Raw genomic sequence first — 20,310 nt, 5'->3', positions numbered from 1 at the left:
AGTATACTGATCACCTCTCCTTAGCCACCGCAATGCTGCGATCGACTTAGATCACAGCATTGCGGGGGTTAATGTGCCGGGAGCGGTGCGGGACCGCTCCCTGCACATAGTACCAGGTGTCAGCTGTGACAATCAGCTGACACCCGGCGATCGCCATGAGGTACTAATACGGTCAGGCTCTTAAAGCCCAGGGCACAGACGCGTATGAATACGTCATGGGCTTTAAAGGGGTTAAAGTACACTCTGCACCCCATCTTGACTGAAAAAAAAAAAAACTATAAATGTAGAAATGTTTACAAATTTATTAAAAAAGAAAAGCTGAAATATCACATGGTCATTAGTATTCAGACCCTTTGCTCAGTATTGAGTAGAAGCACCCTTTTGAGCTAGTACAGCCATGAGTCCTCTTGGGAATGATGCAACAAGTTTTTCACACGTGGATTTGGGGATCCTCTGCCATTCTTCCTTGCAGATCCTCTCCAGTTACGTCAGGTTGGATGGTGAACGTTGGTGTACACCCATTTTCAGGTCTCTCCAGAGATGCTCAATTGGGTTTATGTCAGGGCTCTGGCTGGGCCAGTCAAGAATGGTCACAGAGTTGTTCTGAAGCCACTCCTTTGTTATTTTAGCAGTAAGCTTAGGGTCATTGTCTTGTTAGAAGGTGAACCTTCGGCCAAGTCTGAGGTCCACAGCACTCTGGAAGAGGTTTTCATCCAGGATATCTCTGTACTTGGCCGCATTCATGTTTCCTTCAATTGCAACCAGTCGTCCTGTCCCAGCAGCTGAAAAACACCCCCATAGCATGATGCTGCCACCACCATGTTTCACTGTTGGGATTGTATTTGGCAGTTGATGAGCAGCGCCTGGTTTTCTCCACAAATACCGCTTAGAATTATCACCAAAAAAGTTCTATCTTCGTCTCATCAGACCAGAGAATCTTATTTCTCAGTCTGGGAGTCCTTCATGTGTTTTTGAGCAAACTCTATGCGGGCTTTCATATGTCTTGCACTGAGGAGAGGCTTCCGTCGGACCACTCTGCCATAAAGGCCCGACTGGTGGAGGGCTGCAGGGATAGTTGACGTTGTGGAACTTTCTCCCATCTCCCTACTGCATCTCTGGAGCTCAGCCACAGTGATCTTGGGGTTCTTCTATACCTCTCTCACCAAGGTTCTTCTCCCACGATTGCTCAGTTTGGCTTCTGTGCTCTTAGGAACCTTGAGTAATGCAGAAATTCTTTTGTAACCTTGGCCAGATCTGTGCCTTGCCACAATTCTGTCTCTGATCTCCTTGGGCAGTTCCATTGAGCTCATGATTCTCATTTGGTCTGACATGCACTGTGAGCTGTGAGGTCTTATATAGACAGGTGTGTGCCTTTCCAAATCAAGTCCTATCAGTTTAATTAAACACAGCCGGACTCCAATGAAGGAGTAGAACCATCTCAAGGAGGATCACAAGGAAATGGACAGCATGTGACTTAAATATGAGTGTCTGAGCAAAGGGTCTGAATACTTATGACCATGTGATATTTCAGTTTTTCTTTTTTAATAAATTTGCAAAAATTTCTACATTTGTTTTATTTTTTCAGTCAAGATGGGGTGCAGGGTGTACTTTAATGAGAAAAATAAATGAATTTTTTAGAATTTACCGAATGGCTGCAATGAACCAAAGACAAATTTAAAGGGGTCTGAATACTTTCCGTACCCACTGTATCTTCTTACAAAACACTTTAAAAGGGTATCTGATCTTTGAGGTAACTTCAGAATAAGGTGTCCTGTGTGAGTACATGAGGAATATCACCATTTCTGGTCATCATGTCACTTATATCCTGCATTATCACCAGTTTTCTCCTCTACATGCTGTATCTGTAATTTGCAATCCACTGTGATGGGCCGAGGAGCGGAGCTGCTTTGATTTCTTCTGTAGACAGCAGAGCACAGAGAGGAATGCCTGCTCTTTATTTATGCTTTAGCTCACAGACACAAACTGCAGCAACATGGAGGATATTATACAGCAGAGTTTAGCTATGTTGATCTGATTAAAGCTCTGATTTGAGGTACAACGCTTGCTACAAAGCTCTGCTCAATGTTTTTTTTGTCTATTCTCTTCCCTGCTCATCACTCCTCCTCTCCCCTTCTCCATAGAGAATAATGGACTGAGTCACATGACACCTGCAGTCCATCTCTTCTGAGCAAGATGGACTTGAACTTATTTTTCCCAGTGGACTGCGAATTCATGGGAGAGGAGGAAGGGGAATTAGTGCCTGATAATTGGGAAGGAGGCAGATTTCTCTAATAAGATATATTGCAAAGTTTCTTACATTCGCCTGTATTATTGATTTATGTAAAGTTTTTTGGAAGTACATTTCAGTTTTAAAGATTGTTGCAGAGCAAGTATGCTCCTTCATGGCAACAGTATTTGCTAATGGCAATGGCCTATTTCAGTAGGAGAATGCATTCAGCTACACTACAAAAAAAAGTCAAGGAATGGTTTGAGAAATGTGACGCAGAGCTCAAGGTATTGACTTGCCCTCAAAATTCTCAAGATCTCGTACTGAGCATTTGTGGGATGTGCTGGATACACAATAACAATCCATGGAGGTGGTCTTATAGGATCTGCTGCCAACTTCTTGAAGTCAGATATCACAGAACGCCGTGAGGGGTCTCGTGGAGTTCATGCCTCGACAGGTCAGTTGTTACAATGGTATGAGGGAGACGCACACAACATGATAACAGGTGGTTTTAATGTCATGGCTGATTAGTGTATAGATACAGTGTGTGGCTTCCACTAAGAAGCCATTTCAGTAAGACTTACACTTACAGATCCCAAAGATGACCTGACTGCTCTTACAGTTACATTATGTGCTGCAATACCGTGACAGCTCCCCAACGTCTGCAGCAATACAGCAATGTACTTATGTAAATCTAAACGCAGTCCCTGACAAATAGTAGACATTTGAGATTTCACTTACTATAAGGTGACACATAAGACAGAACTTCTCCTTCTAACTAAATTGTATCTGCAGTACCTGAGAAAACATTGAACTAAAAAGGTCAGTGCTTCCCTAATTTGTTCTTTGCTTATTTACAGAAACCTGCCAAGATTACCTTGTGAACACGTCCACACACTTTGCCCCCATTCTACTTATCATCCATTATAGGGCACAGCCCACATATACCAGCCAGTTTTCTGCCAACCTAAATCAATGCTTTTGGTTATAGTATCTACACCGTCTGACAGATGAACTGCTTTCAGCTTTCCAAATGGCACACAGCCAAAAAAACTTAGATCTTAGAAAATGGGGATAGTTACTAGAGAAAAAAAAAAGGTTTATATGGAGGAATTCCAGGATTCAACAAGCAGAAGTAGCATGAAAATTACATTAAATTTTAGCTTTAGTGCCAAGTTAAACCTAAAAGCTGTTCTCCTCTACTGGACAACAGATTCTTAATAGGTCCGCTCTGCAGCACAAAAGAATAAGACTGAACACTTACGTCCCGGACCGGCGCTGTTCACCTAATCCTGTGATCGCTTTATCGGTGACACTGGCCATTGTTTATGTTACATGACTGCCAGGGGAGACAGTTTGGATGAACATCGCTGGGCCAGGAGGTAAGTATTCAGTTTTTTATTTTGTGCTGTAGAGTGGACTGGTTAAAAAGGGGTTGTCCAGCAGTGGATTATCACTTTAAACCTAAAGCTTTCTCACAAGACCAATGTCTTGGTGTATCCTTGTAACAACTAGATATACTAGATGGTATTTACGTTACTTTATATTTTAGTGGTACCCTGTATACATATCCACCACGTGCACGTTTAGTGAAGTACCGTAACGAAGGTGGCTATTTAGCCCATTACTAATATATTATTCACCTCACATGCACTTGGATTTCCTTCCAAGATTTCCACCATGGCAGCTACTTGACTGGCAATTGTTATAAAGTGCATGTGTTTTCTTGGGGAGTAACTACTTTGGCAATTTGGTCTCCTTTTAATTAGAATTACATTATATATATATAAAACATTGCAATAAAAGTTATTTGTTTTCTATTCCGTGCATGGCATTTTTTCATTCCTCTTTTTATACCATTTTTAAAATAAAACAAAAAATACAAAAAAGCCAGTTGTAAACACAACCTACAAAAACTAGCAAAATAAAACTGTACCTGGTAGTTACTAAACGCCTTGTATGACTGTTCATTAGAAAAACTTATAACCCATTAAAATTGGATGAATGGCGTTTAGCTATAGAATGTATATATTGTGCTGCATAAGATCAGAAGAGAACAGGGGAGCAGGGTCTAAAGACTCATCGCATTACCTTCATAGAAAGGGCAATTAGAGCCCCTTCGGTCGGCTTGCCCATTAAGGTGTTATTTCTTATCTCAGCATCATTACAAACACATCCCGCCTGTGAAAACAGAATTAAAACATAAAAATGACAGACAGGTAGTCACAGACACTAAAGTGGGTCATAAATTTATGCCATAAATGTCTTATAGAATCTGTGTATATATTATATATGTACACAAGTGAATGGTAATTGTACATGAAAGTTTATATAATACAACACTGCTTATCTACTTCAGTTAAGCAGACTTGGGTAAAGTGCGGCCCGACAACCTCAAACGGCATTTTGGCTGCCCGCGGACGGGAACAGCCAAAAGGGACTGGATAGTGGCGCCCCTCACCAAACACCTACATTTCACCAGTATCTGCATCCTGAGGACTCCAATATCGGTGAATAGAACGGCGCAGGAGTGCATCCTCAGCGCCCTCTTTTTTTTTTTTTTTTTGCACAAAAAAACAATTTTATTAAAAGTTATACAATGCTTCTCTAAAATGGTTGCATTAGGTTACATAGAAATCAGTTCTGACTACTGAACTGTGACAAAGAAAATTGCTTGGTCTTTGAGGCTACAAACATGCAGCAATGAGGGGGTTAGCTACTCTAATTAAGATGGAAACCCCAGGAAAAAAACATTTTTCCATGCAGAATTAGATTTCCACAGCATTTGTTAACCTTGGCTGCATTGACCTAGAAGAAATAACAGGCTGAACAAATTCAGATATTGACCAGAGTAAATGTACATGGATGTAACGTCATCGCCTCCCGGACTGCTCACACTCAATTAGAAGCCCATTGACACAAAGGCTGCGCTCATGATCCATGGTTTCAACCTTTATGAAAAGGTTTGTGAAACGTGGAGTGAGGAAAGTCATTTTATGACAAACAGTTAAGTCGATAACCTAAATACAATCTCCATTTATTATTACTCAATATTCTCCCATTACTTCTTAGCAACTTGCCATTTTATATTAAGCAATCCACTTAGTCTCCTGATGGAGCATATTTCCCCCACTGTCTGAGCGCAGGCAGGGAACAGAGAACCTCTAGCCATCCATGATACATAATACATTAACTGTACAGAAGGTCATTGTGATAAATGTTTTACAAGCTGCAGTGTAACTAAATTCATTTATGTAGCTGATGCTCTGTCTGCAGGTCAAGCCTGCACTCGGTATTAATCAGCCTGCCAACATAGCAGAGGCTGGAAGTCATGGACAACACTTACTTCTACCACTCTGCTTATTGATGTGTTACAGAAGCCATGAATAATGTCGCCATCAACAGTCACTTCACCAAATCGGTTATAGCCAACACCAGAAACCTAAGAGAAAAAAAAATGAATACAAAAAACACATCATAGTTTTGCAAACTTATTCCTTTACTTTTGAGCTGTACACATACAAAATGGAACCTGAACAAAGAAGCAGTCACAGACTTGAACATGGATTTGCACAAATTTCCCCGCACTTAAGACATGGATTTCCCACTGGCCAACCTTGCAGACACACTGAGCAAGAGTGCTTTGAGGAGAATCCATTGAAAAACACATTTTAATACAACAATTTATTTTTGTAGAGCATGGTGGTATTCTTCTTACTCTAGGAAAGAATTTAAGTAATTAAGCTATTCTCTCCTCTTAAGATTATTCACAGGTTTTTCCTCTAAGCATGTCAATTTATCCAAGTAGATAAATCGCATTCAAAAGGAAAGTGGAGAGCACAAATAGCGAGGGCTACTGTCACCGCAATGAACGCTACTGGCTTCATGGCATCAGAAAATGTGTGGGCAGCCAGTACATTAAAGGGAAATTGTCTGGAGATTCATGCTGCTTGAAGCATGAAACAAAGACCGGCTTTCTCACCTCATCTCAAACATCTATGTTTTATTCTCAACATTTAAGATATGACTGTTTTAACTGCCTAAAGCAACACTCCAGTTTTTTGTTTTTTTTATTGCAACGCTGGAGTGGTCCTACTAGTCCAAGTATAGGGCCTCAGTATTATACTTCCGAGCTGCCATCTTTATCTTTTATCAGTACCGCTCCGGTTGGTCTTCTGTACATTATGACCTGATGTATCACTCCAGCGTTTGCTGGGTGATCCGGAAGTCCCTTCTCAACGCAAGTCACAGCCAGAACAAGACTCTCAGACTTACATTGAGAGCTTGTGCAAGTTACCTCTGACTTCCGGTCAGTCAGAAGTTGCAGCCACAAGATGGTGGCACGGGACCAGAGCGGCACCAGGAACAACTGAAATCTTCTGCTGGTAGGTATAAGACTAGGGGCAGGGAACTTACATTAGTAGCACCACTCCAGCGCTGAAATTAAAAATAAACAAATGCTGGAGTGGTGCTTTAAGTGGCCCACAAAATAAAAACACCTCATTAGCCTCCCCAACCAGTGCTGCTCTTGCAATGTCAGCTCGATGAACCCTGGCAGTCATGTGATATTTTTTTATGTTTAATGGCCAGTGATCGGCTGCAGCCCTGCACTATTCTATCAGTGCGAATGTTCGCTCTAACGGAATAGCAGCCGCTGATTATCATGTGATCACCAGGAATCACCGCACTGACACTGCAGGAGTAGCAATGGTCTGGGAGGTAAGTAAATGTGTTTTTTGCTATGTAGGCTGTTAAAGGGTGCCCATCAGCAGTCTGGGGCTGCTGTTCAGACTGGTGATTTTTCTAAGCATCAACCAGTAGCGAAAGTGGTCTCAAGTGTGCCTAACCAGTCTTTCTAGCAAAAGTTTACTCCCAAGCAGAGGTGTACCTTATGGTTCACCCTAGGGTGGGGGTCTTGGGGGCTAGTGCGGTATAATGGCCACAGCATTAGCCCCCAACTGTATAATTGCCCCACCATAAGCTTCTTCACTGTATAATGAACCCCACATTAGCTCACAAACTGTATAATGGCCACTGTATTAGCCCCCAAACTATTTAATGCCCACCACACTTTATAACGGCCCCTACAGTAGTCCCTATAATGTACGAGGCCCCCCCACTGTTTCAGGGTCCCACAATGTTTATGATGCCCCCACAAGTTTTAATCAAATTAAAAAACATAATATACTCACCTAATCCAGAATCCTGACGAGTACTCCGAGCAGAACAACGCGCTGTCATAGTGTCTACGCATGCACAGGACGTCTCTGCGCGGCGCAACAACATCATTAAGCACTGGGACTCGGACGCCCTGCGTGTGCATCGACGCCTCAGCCGTTCTATAGACCGCAGGCTTAAAGCAACCCGCAGAACAATAGTGCAGGAAATAGGGGGGGACAGAGAAGGTAAAATATACAAATATTGTATAATACAGCCATAATATGCTAAATAGGGCAAGTACCATAACACTACATGAACTGGTCGCCAGCCAGTATGTGTACAGTACAGACAGATTTCAGGTGAGCTGTAGATTATAACACGGGGGTCCCAAATAGGAAGATTGTACACCATTACACACAAGTTGAAGTAGTGCTGATAATGAGCAGACAGCCCCTTTTATTCCTCGAAAGTTTATACATTACTCATTTCTATATAGTGAAATGTGACCATGTAAGGGAACAGAGAAAGCGACAGTTGTATATTCTAGAATTCTGCCTGCCTATTGCGGCCACTAGGTAAGAGCAATATAAATGTGTATGGAGCAAGCTCATTGTGGACAGCACTGTATTATTTAGCTCTATGGAGGAAGATGTACAAAAAACAATTCATCCCAGAATTATACACCCTAGAAATGCTATGCAACAACTTCAATACATTGCCTTTTTATCACATGCAAGTCAAAAATAAATAATCCAAGAAAAAAACCCATCCGCAGATGGCACCGGCTGTCTCGGCCACATACCTCTGCATGAACTCCGTCTGATGTAAATACGTGAGTTACAGTCATCTCGTTCTTCGTTAACGTTCCGGTTTTATCAGAGCAGATAACGTTACAGCAGCCTGCAAACATCAAGTGTCTGATTAGAGAAGACCGAGGAAAATACTCCAGCACCTTCTAGGACGCCAAGAATAGACTATCAAAACTGTGAAAAGTCCAAGATGTTGGAGGCAATCTGTCAATTCATTCAATGGTTCTCACAATGTCCTAAATCAGAAAGTATTAGTACTCCTCCTAAGGGATTTTTTTTTTTTTTAATTATTCTTTTTTTGTGTGTGAAATTAAAAAGGGGTTTCTTATGTATAGGATGGGAATTAAAAAAAAAAAAAAAAAATCTTAATCCAATATTCTGTGCTGGATTATTGTATAACATTTCGTCAAAGCATCACTATCACACCATATAAACAGATATACCACTAGGAAGATGGCCACCGGACAGGTCCTTGAGGGGAGATATGCATCATCGAGGTTGGTAGCTTTGGTGATGTAAGACTGGAAAGCATGCTCCAGCACATATAGTGCTGAGAGTTAATAGGGTGTATTAGGGCCGGGCAGTCAAAAAGATGGGTGTGACTGACTGCTTACATATCCCCTCCCTGGGGCGTGGTTTGGCAGATAAAATGGAGAACAGTTTTCTCATTTGGTGTCTGACTGGAGGTGTGGAGACCTTCAGTGTGTTTGCTAAAGGACACTAACCTGAGTGGGCGAACCAGCAATACTGTATGGACCATTTACTTTCTGTTTTTCACTCTGCAAACGTAAAAATTACCAGCTGATAACTTGCTGATCGGTGCATGTCCCCCAACAAGATCGCAGTCAGAATGGAGCGGCAGTGCGTATCCTTGAATGTTGCTCCATTCATTCTTTATGGGGGTGCCGAAAAGAGCCATGAGCTGCACTCGAGAGGCCTGAAGAGAATGAATGGAGCATTGGGTAAGCATGAACACTGCCACTCAATTCTAACGGGGATAAAACAGGATGCTCCGTTCTGCCGATCAGTGTGGGCCTCAGTGGTCGGACCCCCACTGATCAACTAGTTATCACCTATCCAACGTTTTTCAGCTCTCCCACCAAACTAGGTATGTAGAGATGCTCCTACACATTGGTCAGAAGTGTTGCCAAAATTACAATATCAAAAGCAGGTGAGCACTGGGTGCGCAAGTATCCTAATCCAAACAATAGGACCCTTGTCTAATGCTTACTGGAAATCATACATATATTTTGGCAACTATACTGCACAGTATACAGTAGCATCTCTCCATGCCAAATGTCAGATTGGCCAGGAGAGCTTAAATGAGTATTCTCGTGCTATTAAATTGCTTCAATTACTTAGCATGAAAATAAGAAAGGTTGCAATTGGCTTACTTTTTCTATCTGCTGTCATTCTCCTCCGGTGAGAGTTTTTATCTTACATAGCGCACATAATATTTCCAAGGAGCTCCCGGTATGTGTATTTTTTTTTAGGGAGTTAAAAAAACATGCAGCAATAGTAAAGTGGGGTATGAAATAAAGTTGGTATAATTGCTACTCAGCTGTTTGAGACATCTGGATGACAACCCTAGGAGGCTGTGATGGAGGGCTGTTTTTTGCTTTTATTTTTAATAAATTAACATTATAATACTTCAGAATAATCGGTCATTCTTTATGTGAACCAATACTATTTCTAGCCATTATATGACTTCTATCCCGCATGTCCACCAGATTGACACTCTGCAGGCTCCCTCTCTCTCAGGCCTCATTTAGACGTCAGTGATTCTTCTTGTACGCAAAAAAAAACGGTTTGAATTTATCGGGGCTTCTTATTAGTGTCTCGGATCGAACTCACTTAAGCAAGTCTATGTGGGTCTGCGGTTTTAAAAAAAATAAATAAATCATCGGACAGCACGCCATGTTATGTCCGTTTTTCATGGATTGTTTGATAGAAGTGCTTCATTATTTTTTCATTGAAGACAAACTGAAGAAACTGACAACGCTCTGATACTCCCTGTTTTTAGCGTAAAAGAAAAATTGCTGAAGTCTGAGTGAGGTCTTGAGTCGTAAATGATTCTAAGCTAGTGGGAGGAGACTAGTTGCTATGTCGTATCCTTTATAAGGGGCACAGCACACAATGATCAATTACTGATCTTCATTGATTAGTTAGCACATAGAGGAAAGGAGCAGCAGCATGGAGGACATTAACCTGCAGTACTGAACTGTGTAGCTGTGAATCCAGCACTATTGTGAAGTAAAAGATTTGTTAAGAGGCTTAGCACAAATCTTTCTGTGTCTGCCACTGCCTGTTATCTCACTCAGAAATAAGAGGTGTGTTAGCTTAATTTGAACTGAGAGTTGAGCAGTTTTTACAAAGTGGACGATAAGTTAGAAGTCAGAGGGAAGGGGAAGAAGTAACTCATAAGTGGAGAAAGAAGCAGATTTTGCTGATAAGATATTTTCAACTAGACATTTTTACTTGCGTACAAACTTTCTTGCGGAATTACTTTTGTGCTTTATCTTTTTTAGAAAGAAAATGAACTACAGTTTGGGCATGAAACACAAAAATAAGCTGAGCAGCATAATAGCATAATTACAGGGCTGTAGAGGACATAAGCTATTATAGAGGCCATTATACTCAGACTGGTTTACATGGAGTCAATGACTTCGGTTCTTATGTGCCATCAAGCCACTGTTTTCTAACAAGGTGCCAGAGTGCTCACATTTACAGCCCCCTGCAGGAACCGCTTCACTCCAAATATGCTGTAACATTTCGAGCACACAAAGAATCTGTATACAATCTTAATGGCATTTGGCAGGTAGGATTCTCTGACGCACAATCATAGTTTTACTTAGGATTCCTGCTGCTAACACAGGAATAATACTCCAAATACTGTAATAACGCTCTGCAGGATGTTAACAAGTCAGAATCTTTAAGATATCATTAATCGACTAGTAAAATGCTGAACGTTTCAAAACTGAGAAAGTTATAGAATTTAACTAAGAACAAAAAATATATATATTTTTATCCTGCTAGTTGGATTCTATAACTTTCTCAGTTTTGAAATGTTTAGTTTATTAACTAGTCGACTAATTGTTAACACTGAAATGCCATTTTTTTTTTATAGCCACTCTATAATACATATATACACTACCGTTCAAAAGTTTGGGGTCATTTAGAAATGTCATTATTTTTGAAAGAAAAGCACTTTTTTTTTTCAATGAAGCCAACATTAAATGAATCAGAAATACACTATATATTGTTAATGTGGTAAATGACTATTCTAGCTGAAAACGTCTTGTTTTTTGCAATATCTACATAGGTGTATAGAGGCCCATTTCCAACAACCTTCACTCCAGTGTTTTAATGGTACATTGTGTTTGCTAACTGTGTAAGAAGGCTAATGGATGGTTAGAAAACCCTAGAAAACCCTTGCACAAGTATGTTAGCCCAGCTGAAAATGGTTTGGCTGATTTGAGAAGCTATAAAATTGACCTTCCTTTGAGCTAGTTGAGAATCTGGAGCATTACATTTGTTTGTTCTATGAAACTCTCAAAATGGCCAGAAAAAGAGAACTTTCATGTGAAACTCGACAGTCTATTCTTGTTCTTAGAAATGAAGGCTATTCCATGCGAGATAATTGCCAGGCAACTGAAGATTTCCCACAGTGGTGTGTTCTACTCCCTTCATAGGAGTGCACAAACAGGCTCTAACCAGAGTAGAAAGAGAAGTGGGAGGCTTCGCTGCACTACTGAGCAGCAAGACAAGTACATTAGAGTCTCTAGTTTGAGAAATCGACACCTCACAGCTCCTCAACTGGCAGCTTCATTAAATAGTACACGCAAAACGCCAGTGTCAACGTCTACAGTGAAGAGGCGACTCCGGGATGCTGGCCTTCAGGACAAAGTGGCAAAGAAAAAGCCATATCTGAGACTGGCTAAAAAAAAAGGAAAAGATTAATATGGGCAAAAGAACACAGACATTGGACAGAGGAAGAGTGAAAAAAAGTTTTATGGACAGACAAATCAAAGTTTGAGGTGTTTGGATCACACAGAAGAACATTTGTGAGACGCAGAACAACTGAAAAGATGCTGGAAGAGTTCCCGACGCCATCTGTCAAGCATGGTGGAGGTAATGTGATGGTCTGGGGTTGCTTTGGTGCTGGTAAAGTGGGAGATTTGTACAAGGTAAATGGGATTTTGAATAAGGAAGGCTATAACTTCATTTTGCAACGCCATGCCATACCCTGTGGACAGTGCTTGGTTGGAGCCAATTTCATCCTACAACAGGACAATGACCCAAAGCACACCTCCAAATTATGCATGAACTATTAAGGGAAGAAGCAGGCAGCTGGTATTTTATCTGTAATGGAGTGGCCAGTGCAGTCACCAGATCTCAACCCCATTGAGCTGTTGTGGGAGCAGCTTGACCGTATGGTACGCAAAAAGTGCCCATCAAGCCAATCCAACTTGTGGGAGAGGCTTCAGGAAGCATGGGGTGAAATTTCTCAAGATTACCTCAGCAAAAGCGCAGCTAGAATGCCAAAGGTCTGCAATGCAGTAATTGCTGCAAAGGGAGTATTCTTTGACGAAAGCAAAGTTTGAAGGAGAAAATTATTCTTTCTAATAAAAATGATTATTTGTAACCATGTCAATGTCTGGACTATATTTATTAATCATTTTGCAACTCATTTGATAAATAAAAGTATGAGTTTTCATGGAAAACCCCAAATTACCTGGGTGACCCAAAACTTTTGAATGGGTATGATAGATAGATAGATAGATAGATAGATAGATAGATAGATAGATAGATAGATAGATCTTCAGTGACCTGCCTCCTATTTTACATAATGCATCTAGTAGTGCGGGGCTAGGTAAAATAGGAGGCACAGTGAGCTGTCATAAGAGCATACAGATGAATATGTAAGCAGAGCACCAGATACAGCCCCCCTCAGGCCGCCCCAAAACATGAGCATATCATTATCTCCAAACTGAAAGTAAAGATTACACAAGAACCACAGGATGGATTTAATCAACCAAGGTATCATATTAATCAGTGGAATGTCGCCCACCTGACCGTGTATGTGATTTACTGAGCACAATCCTGTTGACAGGTGCACTTTAAGACTGGGTTCACATGTTCAGTAATCATTTCAATTTTCAAATCTATTTTGGGATGACTGATACAAAAATAAAATGATCCAGTACAGGATCCATTTATTTGAATGGGGACAAAAATGCTCTATATGTCTTACGTTTGACTATAATTCAGTTGCAATCAGTTTTTAAATCAGAGAAGCATTTCTGGTGAAGGCAGATCCGTTCCAGCCATAACAAAACTGAATGCAACACGGGAATCAAAGTGTGTATCAGTTATTGCTCAGTTTGTAGCGGATCCAGTTTTTTTGTGTGTTTTTTTGTTGTTGTTGTTTTTTTTAATACAACTGAACATGTTAGTTCAGCCTCAAAGGGTATTTCAGTTTTTAAAATTATCACCCACTTCATTAAACTCCGCCTGGGAGCGAACTAATAGCAAGTTAAAAAAAAACAAAAAAAAAAAAAACAGAACATCTGTTCCAGTGATTAATGAGAGTACCAACAGTAGATAAGTGATAATTTGTAAAGAGTGAAATACTCCTTTAATCCGTTAAAAGGGTTTGCCAAAATGTCTCCAAGTCACAAAATTCAAACCGCATGTCCTAGTCTCAACTGACAGAGGAGCTGTACCACAATCACACGTCGGAGCTGCCAGAAGAACGGATTTCTCCAGCATAAGTCCTCCCTGCTCAGACTGAGTAGCAATATGGTGGCACCTGCCTTGTGTGGAGCAAGTACAACTCTTGAGCCCACTCCACTCACCCCAACCAGCTTTGTGAATGATATATAATGGGAAAAGATTAAACTGGGCTCTCCCTCAGCAGCGGTCTGCAGAGGTCCATTAGGGGACCCTTCTAGTGAAAAAGGGACATACAATTCGAACACCCCCTATAAAACCGCAAGACTTTCCTGACTAATATCTTCTTGCAATACTTCAGTAATTAAAATGCCTCAAACATTACAAAAAAATTGAATAGCTATTCATCCCATTGTAGCGAATAGGAAGGGTGCATTCCCAAAAACTGGGCTTCACTTTTGTAGAGATTTCCTGAATTTACCATCCTGATAACATGTTCCCTTTAAGAGCAAAGGAACAAGTTATGTAAAGAAAACTGCTACTATAGAGGCAATCTGTAGGTTAATAGCCTTCTGAAGCCGTGTGGCCGAAGCACTGAAAGCCTGACAGCCGTGAGGAAATTAACTTTATTCCTTCTGGCAGCCTCGGGCTTTCAGTCAGAGACATGGCTTCAGTCCCTGCTCAATACTGACTGACAGCCAGCTCAGCAGTGCATCAATACAGGACGGGCAGTCAGTTATAGTGCGGAACGTGGTTACAGCCTCCGAGTGGTGACTGAAGCAGTGGCAGATGCGCCTCTAAGACTTAAAGACCGAGGATGCGGGGAGGAATACGTTTCTTTCATTTCCACCTGGCAGCGAGGATTTCAGTGTAGTGGCTTGCACAGCTTCAGAACGCCATTGACTTGCAGATTAACACCATATACCATATCTGACGGTTAGTAGCGTTTTTTTGACATGACAGGCTCCCTTTAAGTGAATATTCATCAGCTCTAAGGAGTTACTGGGAACAGAGAAGACCATCACTTTATTGCACAGAATATGCAACCTTTTCTATAGAAAACTGGGCAAACAATAGTATGTTAGAAACACAAATCAAGAAAACCATTAAAAGCAGAGTAATTGCTGAATATGTTTAGCCATGTAAACTCAACCTAATGTACATAAAGGAAAGTGCCATAGTCGCCAAACACAAGGTGGCCTCTACTGCTACTAATATGCTAACAGACACTAAACCATAATCTACGAGGAGTTACTGAAGAGTCCGCTCCTTTACCATTAGTCTTCAGTTTTATCATCACTGAAAATTCTAGACATTTCCTAGACAACCTCATAACAGAACATTCAAAGGAATTTAATTTGGGATTCATACCGAGGGTTTCCACAATGGGTAGTTTCTTCACAATGGCTCTTTTCTTCACCATTCGCATCACGCCAAGTGCCAGCGTTACCGTTACAACTATAGGAAGACCTTCAGGGATAGCGGCCACAGCCAGGCTGCAAATAATAAAGGTCATGGCAAGATGCAATCACTTCTTATGCCTTGCTTCAGCATGCTATGGCTTAAAAGCAATGGAGTGGTCGAAAATATCGGCATATACAGTAAGTTAGGCAAAGGCAATTCATATAGAAAGGTATAAACAGTCTGAAATCTTCTGGTTTCTGTATGTGTAATATAGTGTATATTTATATTACACAACCCAGACGATTTCAGGATCTATGCATACACATACACACACATATATATCGCTCTCTCTATATATCTCTTCTGGGTTAAGAGAGAGAGTGCGCGGCAGAGTGCGCATATATACATATACACACACACACACACAATGTGTGTCCGTACACATACTTAACCCAGACGATTTCAGGATCTATGCATACACATACACACACACAGATATATCGCTCTCTCTATATATCTCTTCTAGGTTAAGAGAGAGAGTGCGCGGCAGAGGGCGCATATATACATATACACACACACACACACACAATGTGTGTCCGTACACATACTTAACCCAGACGATTTCAGGATCTATGCATACACATACACACACACAGATATATCGCTCTCTCTATATATCTCTTCTAGGTTAAGAGAGAGAGTGCGCGGCAGAGTGCGCATATATACATATACACACACACACACACACACACACACACACACACACACACACAATGTGTGTCCGTACACATACTTAACCCAGACGATTTCAGGATCTATGCATACACATACACACACACAGATATATCGCTCTCTCTATATATCTCTTCTAGGTTAAGAGAGAGAGTGCGCGGCAGAGGGCGCATATATACATATACACACACACACACAATGTGTGTCCGTACACATACTTAACCCAGAAGATTTCAGACTGCTTATGTATTTGTTTAAAAAAATAAATACACACACATTCACATATTGTATATATACACATACATATATTCAATGTGTGTCTATACATACACAAACTAGAAGATTACACATAAGAGAATCCATTGAATGGAGTTTACATCTGTAGGTATAGACTGTAAAACTATCTGGAATGATTTATCAAAAAAAAAAAATTGTATATTTAAATAAAACAATGATATAGTAGAATATTAATTATGCTATATAAAGGACATTGAAATATACAGATTTTATTTCATGATATATAGTTTTACCATCTATACCCATCGATGTAGACCCCAATTTACAATAACATCTAAATCAGGACACTGGACCATTTACAAGGCATGTCTTTTATCTGGATTAGAAACGTAGTTTGGACATATAAAAAAAAAAAAAAAAAAAAAACAGCTTAACAACAATTACATTTCTTATTTTTTTTTTAACTACGTATCCTTATTTGGTTCGGATGAACCATGGAGGGTCCAGGTCTGGTGGTCATAATAAACATGTTAGAGCTCTTTTACAATGCGGATCTCACCTTACACCAATAGTAAACATATCCAGTATATGCTTCCCTTGTAACCAGCCGACCAGCATGATGATACCTACAGAAACGATATGCAAAGACGGCAAATCGCCCCATTAGCTCCATAGAAACGGCAGTATATTTAGAAAGCAACAGATTTTATAGTGAAGCGCAATTCAGAAAATGGTAAGTGAAGATTAAGGAGAACCCGGCGCTACATTAATATGTTAATTTACTAGGAAATCTGCAGGTTTGATAAAGATTCTTTTTTAATTCCTTATTCAGTGATGTCTGAGCATTCTGTACAGGAACAAGAATACCAGCCAAGAACGCAGAGCCAAAAATACCTCCCGACACCCGCAAACAAGAGATCAATTACTGCTGGTGATGTCTGCCGGTAACTGTGAATCGCAGTCAATAAACACTGCGAGCTGGAGGATTTGCTCACCTATGATACCGAAGGAGTATAAGGAGAGCTGCTTTCCCAATATATCCATGCTTTTCTGCAGAGGTGTTTTAGGTGCCTGAAAAGAAAATAAAAGACTTGCAAATCAGTTTATCACAACTCAACAGATTGAAGCAGAAAATCCTTCATGACCTGTGGGGTACAGATGGCATTTGTACGATGCCATCTGGTAAAGCAAGAACATACAACTTGTGGTTCATTCTGATATCCCATTTCTAAGGAAAAAGTAAGTAGAAGGGAATTAAATAAAATTACAAAGGGGGCATGATGGAGTCAGAAGGCTCCCAATTCATGAACAGGGGCACATCTCAGGAGTGTCTGACGAGTGGAGAAGGCCTTCCGTGCGCCAAACCAGATCTCTTACTCCAGTCAACACTGGATTGAGATTTCTGGAGTAGGGAATGCCACAGCTTGTCATGAATTAAACCAGCTGTGCCGAAATTTATCATTATGATTTAACAGAAACAAGGCTGCAGATTTTTACACTAAAGGTATGTATTAAATCAACCTGACAGCGCCATACCACCCATACCTTTAGTTTAACATGGATATTTCAGATGACAGGTTTCCTTTAAGGCAAGTAAATAGCTTGATTATTGTATAATGATGATGATGAAAAGCCTGATGTTACCATTTTACTACAGTAAATGTATCACTTAAACATGTACAATGTATGAGGGAGTCGGAGTCAGAGAAATTGAGGAGTTGGAGTGGGAGGTTAGGTTTACAGACTCCACAGCCCTGCTTTTCAAGGCCTTGACTACAGAATTCTGGCCCAGTAGCATTGATGAATAGGGCAAATGTGTTCGATAATGGAGTTGTCAAGAGTTATTGCTACTATGGAGGGGGGCAGTCAGAAAAAAACAACAGTTCCAACCAAGTATGGGTGATGAGCGTACCCTTGCCGAGGCCAAACAGTTCAACACAGCTTTCCACCTACTTGTTTTCCATACATCTCTGCCTGTCTCTGGCTTCTGTGAAGCTAGAGCTGTGAAAGAAAAGGAGGCAGAGATAAATGGAAAATAAGGTGGTGGTAAGGTGCACTAAACCATTTGGCAACTCCAAGGGTGCACTGACCACCTGTGCTTAGTTTGAACAGTCATCTTGTGCCGACAGACTCCATTTAAAGCCACACCAATACTGCTCACTTCAATTTTTACATGACATATATAAAAACTCAAATCTCATGTATAAAATATTGAGTGGAGAATATAGCACCAATTCTCACTACATGATCTATAATATAGACCTGAGCCGGGGAAGAGAGTGCCTGTGCCCCCAACACCTACGCAATACTTTTGATTGAAGAGCGATCAGTCCCTGTTCTATACATGACATATAGGATGTATATAATACATGACACATGGTGTAATATACATAAATATATATTACACTGTGTCATGGGTATTATTTACACACAATTTATATAATATACTAATAAAAGTTAAACAATGTGTCTCCAAAATGGTTGCTTTATAAACTGCTTGGTGTGCTTAAAAAAAAAAAAAAAAAATTAGTACATGATAGCTCACCTCCTCAGCCTGCATCATCTTGAACACCTCCCCAAATTCAGAGTTTTCTCCAGTTCCAATGACGATTCCCTGTAACAATAGTACACAAGCGCTTTATTGGAATATCCATTTTTATAGTAATCTATGAAGGCTATTGGGGTAAAAAAAAAAAAAAAAAAAAAAGAGACTGATAACTTTATTTATATGTTAGCGGGTTATTGAACATGGCTCCGTATTATTTAGTGGTTTGTCCACATTCTTTCTTTCTATAATGAGCATGTGGATAATAGGGGTCACGATGTTGGCGCCAGTGCTGCGGCCCCTTCGTTGCTTACACTGCCCTTTATAACCGGAATATCAATTACTTAGTAGCGCTTACATTGGGCTTTGAAATCGCACATGATTGTTTCCTGGTTGGAGCAGTCATCAAGTGACCAGAGAAGAATCCAACGTGCATAATAACCATCCGAATGGAGAAGCAGAGCAGTACCCTAACAGGGTATATTACACACAGAATATTCAGCATGATACCATGCCTGCCGGAAAATAGCCCTGGCCCAGAAAACACCTTTAAGCAAAGTTTGTAATTTATACTTCTATCTGCCTCCGCTCTCCTATACTCCTTTTCCATTGCCAAGGGGACCGGCCACTGCTGCTGCCTGGAATTGGTGGCAGAACATGCTCATTGCTTTATTTACTTGTCTAAATGCTGCTATTCTCTTGAATCAGTTTTTTTCTTATTAATGGCCCACTCCATTCCTGAGATATGGCCTCCTCTTGCCTGTATATAAATCTAACCTTTATAGCTAACTGGGAGTGTTCCTCAAGAAGACTTCCAGAGAGATCAGTTGTGGACTAGATTTACATACAAGGAAGAGGTGGCGTCAACCCAGGAACAGAGGCCGAGGAACAAAAAACAGATCGAGATGAACAGTGGCATCACAGTACATGTGTACTCCTAGTGACAGGTCCTCTTCATTCTCCTCAATTTATGGGCAACTGAATATAGAGCAGGAGCTGGGCAGCTTGAAGGAGATATCTGGTTTTCTTTTTAAAGGGAACCAGTCACCTTGAGGAGATTATTTACCTGCAGAAATAGTGGTGATCTACAGGCATATAGTATTTTAACCATGTTTTGCTGTGTTACTGGACCAGCAGCTAAAGAGGAAACAAGTTATATTCTCCCTGTAGCCACTCGCTCAGTCATCGGGGCGGTTACAGACTGTGCACACTACATACTAAGTGTGGTAGTAATAATTCCCCCCTGCACTTTGACAGCCTACACTGTACACAGACACTGTGCGCACACACACACACACACACACACACACACACACACACGGCTGTGAATGAACGTGCTGGGGAGCAATTACAGCTCTGCTTACTGCATAGCGAGAGGTGACTAACCGCTCTCTAAACTTCCCTGATGGCTGGAAGCTAGCGGCTGCAGGGAGAAAAAAAGCTTCATTTTCAACCTGTAGCCACTGCTCCAACAAGAAAGTCAAGACACGTTTTAAACACCATTTACCTGATAATTACCACTA

At 40.8% G+C, this 20,310-nt stretch overlaps 1 protein-coding gene across 3 annotated transcripts in view; it reads right to left on the bottom strand.

Annotated features, from left to right (window-relative positions):
• The window catches only part of ATP2C1 (ATPase secretory pathway Ca2+ transporting 1), a 185,299-nt gene that overhangs the window by 30,616 nt on the left and 134,373 nt on the right, over window positions 1-20,310 (bottom strand). For all 3 annotated transcript variants that reach the window (XM_073678079.1, XM_073678078.1, XM_073678080.1), the window contains 7 exons: window positions 18,788-18,856; window positions 17,238-17,313; window positions 16,802-16,868; window positions 15,241-15,365; window positions 8,190-8,287; window positions 5,574-5,669; window positions 4,319-4,408 (listed from right to left, as the gene is read on the bottom strand). In XM_073678079.1, the coding sequence (XP_073534180.1) occupies window positions 4,319-4,408; window positions 5,574-5,669; window positions 8,190-8,287; window positions 15,241-15,365; window positions 16,802-16,868; window positions 17,238-17,313; window positions 18,788-18,856 (621 nt within the window). The remainder of the gene's footprint in view (window positions 1-4,318; window positions 4,409-5,573; window positions 5,670-8,189; window positions 8,288-15,240; window positions 15,366-16,801; window positions 16,869-17,237; window positions 17,314-18,787; window positions 18,857-20,310) is intronic.

This window comes from Phyllobates terribilis, unplaced genomic scaffold (genome assembly GCF_046119375.1).
Source record: "Phyllobates terribilis strain yellow unplaced genomic scaffold, ASM4611937v1 Scaffold_4__5_contigs__length_816908805, whole genome shotgun sequence".
In the NCBI taxonomy this organism is placed as follows: Eukaryota; Metazoa; Chordata; class Amphibia; order Anura; family Dendrobatidae; genus Phyllobates; species Phyllobates terribilis.
Note: the sequence above shows the minus strand (reverse complement) of the source record. Positions and strands in the feature narration are given on the sequence as shown.